We start from the raw sequence: 8031 nt of genomic DNA, 5'->3' as shown, positions 1-8031 counted from the left end.
CTACTACTGGATGCAGTGGCATCAGCATTTGCAGGATAGTAACTGTTTGATGTGGGTCACCAGCCCTGCCTTTAAATTTTTTCTTAAAGGTTTATTTATTTATGCATACAAGAGCTGAGGTATAGGCCAGAGGCACAGGGTGGGGTGGAGGAGGGGGGAGGGGGGGGGGGGTGGTGGTGAGAGGATTCACCAGAGACAGAGTGGGGAACAGAACAGGCCGATTGACCAAAGTGCACTGCTGAGGAGAGCAGTGGGAGAGTCAGGAGAGGTCTGATGCAGCATGTGGGTAGTTCCCTGGCCGGGAATCGAACTTCTGCTGCAGTGGCTACGGCTAGCTTCATAGGTTGCATCTTAACCTTTGCACCACAAGAGAGGCCCCCATATTTTTTTTTAAGCAAAATTCAATACTTCACAAATTTGCTTGTCATCCTGGTGCAGGGACTATGCTAATATTCTCTGTTTTGTTCCAATTTTAGTGTATGTGCTGCCTTTTTTTAAAAAAATTAATTTTCTTATATCACTATTCGTTTTTGTACAGTATTTGATTTTTCTCCTCAGGTGTAGTTCCTGTAGTTCTTCCACCACCTCAGCACCCATGACACATCACTGCAGTCCCTGCTGCTCTTCCCTCCTCTGGATTGACTCTGTTTGACCCCCTTCTTTTTCCTGAACCTTTGTTAGGCTTCCCTATATTCCACATATAAGTGAAACCATAGGATATTTTTCTTTTTTCTTCTGATTTATTTCACTGAGCATCATCCCTTCCTGCTCCATCCATGTTATTGTGAATGGCATGAGTTTATCTTTTTTGATTGCTGAGTAGTATTCCATTGTGTATATAGGCCACATCTTCTTCATCCAGTCATTTGCTTTTGGGCACTTGGGTCGTTTGCATATCTCAAGCGGGGCTTCTCTCTAGACTTCAATTGCAGATGCCCACTGAGCATTGCCAACTGTAACCCCAAATGGCTCTTTAAATACAGCACCCCCTCACTGAGCTGTCACTCGTTTCGCTAGTCAGCTCTTTCTCTTGGTCTCTCTCCTTCATTTACCTTGCCATCTAGAGGCACTCCATGGAGTTGTTGGATTGGAAGGTTGGTACTGATGTGATCTTACTTCTTAGGAAAACTAACATGTGCCAAGCAAGTAGGTTTCCAGTAGGTTCCCTGAGCCTGGGATCTTAAGGGAGGCCAGTATATTTTGGGTGCCTGATATTTTCCTCTTTCTTCTCAGGCTCACTGCTTTTTGGGATCATAACATTTTAAAGTTATCTTTAATTTTTATATTAGGGGTACCTTCCGAGGGAAGAAGCTGGAGACTTCACTGTTTGAAAAACTTGGGAGACTTGCTAGCCTGGGGCACTGGCCCTCATTGTGAAGTGTGAGAGCCAAAAAATGGTCTCAAATGGTCCGATTCATTATGTGGAAGAAACTGATGCAGAGAAATTTTTACTAAGAAGTTAAAACTCAGAGATGGTAAGGAGCAGTGGTTTTCTGGAAACACCTCACTCTCCCCTGTGCTGTGCAGGGTGGAGTGCTTGCTCTGAGATAGCTGCTCTCCTCTGAGCTGTGCTTGAGCCACCCCCCCCTTCCTCCCTGCCCCCAACCTTCTCACCTCTTTCCCTGCTGCTTTCACTGAGGGTTTAGGAAATTTCACTTTGTTGAAACTAGCCCAAACCAGAGTGAAACTGGCTTCCTTTCTATCCCCCCACACCCACTCCTTCTCACCACAGGACCTTTGCACTTGCTGTTCCTCCTACTGAAATACCCTCTCCTCTTTCGAAATGTTTGCTCCTTCGTACCCTTCAGATCTCAGCACGTCATCAGAATAGCATCCTCTGCAGCCCCCATTCATGCAGAACACACCACCTAGGGAAGTCCCCTCCAAGGCCCTACCAGACTCCCCGGGGCCTTTGCTTAGTTGTTTGTTTATCCATTGTCCCCCCACCCTTGCTACCTCCCCCTCCCAGCCCCCCACTAGAAGGAAGGTAAGCCCAGGGAAGGCGGGGCCTTGTCAGTCTTGCAGACAGTGTCCTCAGAGGCTATGACAGTGCCTGCAGCGGGCAAATGGATATTTAAGGAGTGAATAATGCCAAGTGACATCTCCATCAGCATTAATATTTGAGAGGTGATTCAGTGGGTCTCATTAGTCATGACTGTGCAATCACCAAGAGGCAGTTTTACTATTTACTTTGCAGTTTCTGGTAACTGCTTCCACAATCTAATTTACATCCCTCCCATCCTTCCCCTCCCCATGCACAAATTTACAGACTCTCCTGTACGTGTTCTTTTTAAAAAAAAAAAAAAATAGTGCTTTATTATTGCCATCAGGAGTGGCCTGCATGGGTTGGAGGGCGTGCTGGGCTCAGGGTGTGCATGGCCTGTTAGGAGAGGACGGCTGGGAGGCTGGAAGGAATTGCCTGCAGGCCACGCCTAAGGGCTCCTCAGATTACTTCTGGCAACAGGTAGACTTCATAAAGGATTCATGGCAGGCTACAGCCAGGCCGCCAATGAGATTAAGAAATTCTTGAAAATCCAGCTGGCCGTCAGAGTTGAGGTCCAGTTTCTTCATCATGCGGTCAAGGACACCCGGGTCCTTCTGGTTCTGCAAAGATGATAATAACAATAATGGCAATAATACTGGCACCTCCATGTCGTACTTCCTAAGATGCTTTTGAATATGTTTCCACATTTTGTTCTCACAAGAGTATGAGGTCCAGGGTAGGGAATATCCAGTGCTCATTTCCTAGGCACAGAAACAGACTCAAAAGGGTAAAGTGACTTGCCAAGGAGGGTTGTAGGTGAAACCAGGTTTTAGTCCAAGATTCTTTCTGTGACAGTCAGGGCTTATTTGATTTTGTAAAAACAGTGGAATGCTTTTTTCAAGTGTTGCATCAATTCTAATAATATAAGCTGTGTAAAAGTAGAGAGATTTGAAGTGAAAAGAGGACACAGACCCTGTCTAATCAGCTTCAGCCTTCACTCATCCACGCCCCCAGTATATACACTTCTAGCCACTGGTTACATATTTAAACCCAGTGACTGGGAGCATTAGTCCTGTGACTGCACATGTGCTGGCGGCTACCATCTCAGATGGCACAGAGACTGAACATTCCCATTAATGCAGATGGGCTGCCCCACAGGTCTGGGGAGAAGAATAAAATTTGAAAACTCTTCTATCAAGCCATTTACCAAGGGCCTCCTACTAAATGGTAAAAAAGCAAATCCCCATTCTCTGTGTCATGGAGTTAGAGAGCTTCGATCTTGAAAACATAGCTTATTCAAAGAAAATAGAAAAGACCCGAAAGGAGCTCACTCTGAGGCTCAGGGGTCCAGCCTGGCCTGCTATGTGGACCCTTAGTTTGGAGTATGGGGGGCTCAGCTGCTGGTCCTTCATTCCTAGCCATCTTGCCAGGGCCTGGTTTCAGGATGAGGCTAGTTTGGGGTTGGGGCTGGAACAGTACTGACAGGGGGCCAGGGAGGAGGGGAAGGGCACCAGACCTAGCGTAGGAGTCTGTACACACACACTCAGCAGAGGCTGCATGCACACACGTGACTGATGATCTGTTTGCTTTCAACTAAAACTCTTGCCTTAGAACTGAGATTCCTACCCTGGTGATGCCCAAATAAGCACTGGACACTGATGCCATAAGAAATAAGCCAGCAGGCCAGAATGTACCAAGGTCAAGATAACTGAGAAGTGATAATACACTCTGGGGGCGGAATATGATGAATACTAAGAACATCAGCCGTGATGGACTGACTATTCTGATAAACTGACTGGCTGTTCTGATGGGCTGTTTGCTTATGACTAATTGCTTTTGTTTAACCCATAAAAAGGCCAGTTAGAGAGATGGCAGAACAGTCCGTTGGTTCTCTCAGACCAGTGGCCAGCAATCCAAAGTGCTTATAGATTCAATTCCTGTCTCTGCTTATTAGCGTTTTGGTAGTGACAGGCAGCCCAGTCCCAGTACCTTTGTGAAGGCGGCGAGTTCTGTGTTCATGAAGGTTAGGAACTCGGTCTTGGAGAGTTGGCAGCTGTTACCGTCCTTTCCAGCGTACTTCTGGAAAACTGCAATCAGAGACTCGATGCACCGCTCAGTCTCAGTAGCGCGGGACATTTTTGCCTTTGGAGAGAAATATTGAGGGTTCAGTATGATGTCAAGGGGCAGATATGAGAATACCCCAGTGAGTCTTATCTCTTCATTTGGGGTCAAAGCAGTTCCCAGAAACAATGGGTCATTTTTTTGGGGGGCCCAAGTCAACCACAGAAAGACAAATTCTGTGAGCTTCCTTCCCATAGTTTGCCATATATTTATTGCTAGTGAAATTTATGTGGGTAAATATGGAGGAAGTGAGCATGTTTGAAAGCAGTAGACTCACCGAGAGTGAGGGTGACAGAGCTTACTGATGATTTTAGAATATATGGGTAAATCTATGAATAGTTACATGTCCACATGTCCATCTGTACACCCAGCATTGTCCAGAGTAAATAATTTACTACTTTCCAAAAATATATAAAGCTGACTGTGATGAAAGGAATGTGAGGTTACTTTTAGAGCTATACAGAATTCCTGGGACATGCATTTTCTAGAAGAAAGTGAAAGCACAGTTATTATTGTATGTGGGGTGGGAGATCTGAGAACTTTTCAGATGTTCAAAAGCAGATTTCACCTTTGAAAGTTAGAAACCATTCATTATACATCTGAGGAAACTGAGGCACGAGAAGGGAACTGACATGGCAGGCACACTCCTTGCATCTCTGCCTCCAGATTCCTTTCTTCAATTTTTGACCTTTGCTCCTTTTACTTCTCAAATGTCACTAATACCCACAGGAATGGCTGGTGGAATGTCTGTCACTTCAAACTGGGAAGGTTGATATGGGACCTCTCATGATGCCATTCACACACTTCCCATAGCATCTACATAACTGGACACGGCTGTGGTTGTACCAGGAGGAGAAGGGAACGCAAATCCAGTGCTGAATTTTCCTTTCCTGACAACAGAACAGTTTAGGCAATTCTGCAGTGCAGTGACGCACTGCACCCAGGGGAGGGAGGAACTAGTGGATTCCCCCTAGTGGATAAGAGCAGCAACTGCAGATTTTCTGGAAAACTTGCCGGCCCCACCCTTCCTCTGAGGCTTTTTCTCCGGGAATTAAAAATCTAAGTTTGGATGGTGACGCTTGCAATTTAGCATTTAGCCCTAAGGACTTCCTGGAGCCCATAACGGAAGGCGTTCGGGCCCCATAATTAACGTGCTGAGGAATGATCTGAGCCCTTAGTTGCCCAGCCCCAAGTCTCTTTCCTTCCTGCCTTTCTCCTTTTCAGCTGCCTGACCAGATGCTTTCCCAGCCCAGCCAGGTGCCTGAGGCCCAGGGTGTCCAGAGTATCCTGAACTCTTCTCGGGGTGAATTCTTTCCCTATGGCCACACTGTTGGAATTTTTTCTCAATGAGTACTTCTCAAGGAAAGAAAAGTATTGGTTGGTAGGTTCAGGGTTTGGGAGGCAAACACATTCTGCAGCCTAGAAACAGATGTGTTTGCACAACAGCTTTTCTTATCAGGACTAAAATCTCAGTCTATAACTAAAGTGTGAGGTAACAGGAAGAGGTTGGCTGGGAAGACACATCAGATAAACTAGCACGTTCCAGAATGAGAAGCAAGGGCTTTTTGACTTTTCTAGACCTACAGATGCTTTTTCTGCTCCTTTTCCTTGCAGTATTCAGATGGCTTTGACTTTCCTGTTTTAAAGTGGCTTTCTGCTTTGTTCTCCTTAACATCCGTCTTGACAGTAATTGAGACTTTCATTTTTTCCCCTCTTAAAAATTTTCCTTGTGGCTATCAGCCACAAGGAGATAATTAACCCCCCACCTAAACTCTAGGGAGTGTCCCAGAGAAAAAGAAACACAATTATTGAATTACTGAAATAGAATGGCAAAATTTGTAGGGCTAGAGGGGACTTTGAAACAGTTCCCAGGAGGTGGGAAAGCGTGGCCCAAGGTGGAACATGGTGCGCAGGAGAGGAGACCCAGGTCTCCTGCCTGGAGGTGGCTACCTCCACACCTGTCGGCTTCTCACACCTGACTGCATCCTGGGAGTTGTGTTTGTGGGAACCATTATAGGAAGGAAAAAGCAGTATGATAAATGGTTACTGTGAAAGAATTTTAAAAATGCAGTTAAACATTCAACATTTGAGGAAAGGAAAAAAAAATAAGACTGGAAAAAAGACTCAAGTATTGAGGTTCTCATTCTTAACCCTTTCCTCCCAGGGCTGCCTTTCTCCAAGGCAATCATTCCAGGCCGTCCCCACCCTGCGAGCTGGACCTGCCTTCCCAAGGTGCCAAGTCACACTACTTCTCCCTTTTTGAGTGGAAAGGAGAAGCAGGGGAGTAAGTGGGGCACAGGCCAACACACTAAAGTAGGAACTGGCAAACGCATTTTGTGAAAGGCCAGATGGTAAATATGTCAGTCTCCATCACTCTGCTTTTGTTGCAGGGACAGCAACCCCAGCAACACAAGAACGACTGCGTGTGGCCGAGTGCCACTAACACCATATTTACGGACATCGAAGTTTGATTTGCACATGATTTTCAAGTGTCACGAATATTACACTTCCTTTAATATTTTTCTCCACCATTTAAACATGTAAAATCCATTCATGGCTTGTGGGCAGAAGAGAATCCTACTTAGCTCGCGGGTGAAGTTCGCTGACTCCCTTCACTAAAGAGAGGCCAGGGCGGAGGTAGATTTGGAGGTGGCTTAAAATAAAAGATGAAAAGAGGGGCCTCCCTGGTGGTGCAAGGGGTTAAGACGCAACCTATGAAGTTATCTGCAGCCACTGCAGCACAAGTTCGGTCCCCGGCCAGGGAGCTACCCATATGGCGCGGCAGACCTCTCCTGACTAGCCAGCCTGCTGCTCCCCTCAGCAGTGTACTTCCGTCAGTCTGCCTGTTCTGTTCCCCACTCTGTCTTGGTGGATCCTCTCACTCCCTCATACCCCCGCATCTCTGGCCTGTACCCCAGTTCTTGCATGCATAAATAAATAAGTCTTTAAAAAAAAGAAAAGATGAAAAGAGAATTCAACGTGCGGATGGAAAGAGCTGAAAGGAAAGCAACGGGTGCCTGGGTGGGTGCCTCAACAGCCGGCGGGAGGAAAGGCAGCGGGAAGCAGAGGGCGCAGCCCCGCGGCTCCTCCCACATTCTTGGCCGCGTTCCGTGGGAGTTCCAGAGCCTGGGTCCCGGCCGCTCGCCGGCTGCTTTGCCGAAACTCGGATTTTCTCCAGCGCTCACAGGACCCAGTTCTGCAACGCGCCCCTGCTGGCCTCCAAAACAGCCGGGGCCGCCCGCGAGGGCCCCGCCCGGCCCGTGCCTCCGGGTGGCGGGGGGCTCCGGGCCCAGCCGGACCCCAGGGGCCTCTTTCCCGGCCTCCCGGGCGCAGCGGGCCGGGGCGCCCCCCCCCCCCCGCCCCAAAACCTTATCTGTTCCGCAAGTCGGGCACGTTTCCTCGGTCGCCGCTGGGCTGTTATTAAGGGATAATTAGTGTTAGGGCTTCTTCTTCTTCTCGTCCCTAATTCCCACCCCAGATTAATTTCTCCGGCTCTGCTTCCTGCCACGTCCACCTACATAAATCAAATATCAAGGCTGGTGGAAAGTAGTGGGCTGCTGCTTTCTTCTTGTCCTGAGAGGGGAAAACACATAACACGCCGGCTTACCGTGTCGGGGAGCTGCGAGGCGCCGAGGCTGTGGACGCGGACGGCTCTGCCCCGCCGGGGCCCTCTAGTCTCCGCCCGCCGCGCCCCGCCCCGCCCGGCCCGGCCCGGCCCGGCCCCGCCTGACTCAGCGGCCACCCCCAGCCCGCCCCGGCGGATCCGGACTTGTCCTGGGCGGCTGCCTTTCCAGACACCCGGTTTCAGTGTGAACTCACGAAAAACTCATGGTCCTCTCCCAGCCTTCACCAAGCCCTTTCCTGCCCTGTGAGCTTGTGAAGGTTTTTACTTATCTCCATGAAAAGCTCTGTGCAGTGACCTTCGG

At 48.4% G+C, this 8031-nt stretch overlaps 1 protein-coding gene and 1 pseudogene across 1 annotated transcript; both read right to left on the bottom strand.

The window, feature by feature from the left end:
• Positions 1–393: 393 nt before the first annotated feature.
• LOC119237301 (U6 spliceosomal RNA) lies at positions 394–488 on the bottom strand (annotated as a pseudogene).
• A 1766-nt stretch (positions 489–2254) lies between these two features.
• On the bottom strand, positions 2255–7776 carry S100A11 (S100 calcium binding protein A11). The gene is made up of 3 exons (XM_037500288.2): positions 7713–7776; positions 3974–4126; positions 2255–2604 (listed from the first exon to the last, which is right to left on the bottom strand). Exons 2-3 carry the CDS (start codon positions 4118–4120, stop codon positions 2449–2451), a joined length of 303 nt encoding a protein of 100 aa, XP_037356185.1. The 5' UTR covers positions 4121–4126; positions 7713–7776; the 3' UTR covers positions 2255–2448.
• Positions 7777–8031: the final 255 nt, after the last annotated feature.

The sequence above is a fragment of the Talpa occidentalis genome, unplaced genomic scaffold, assembly GCF_014898055.3.
Source record: "Talpa occidentalis isolate TD23 unplaced genomic scaffold, MPIMG_talOcc4v2.1 talOcc4.9, whole genome shotgun sequence".
Lineage (NCBI taxonomy): Eukaryota > Metazoa > Chordata > Mammalia > Eulipotyphla > Talpidae > Talpa > Talpa occidentalis.
Note: the sequence above shows the minus strand (reverse complement) of the source record. Positions and strands in the feature narration are given on the sequence as shown.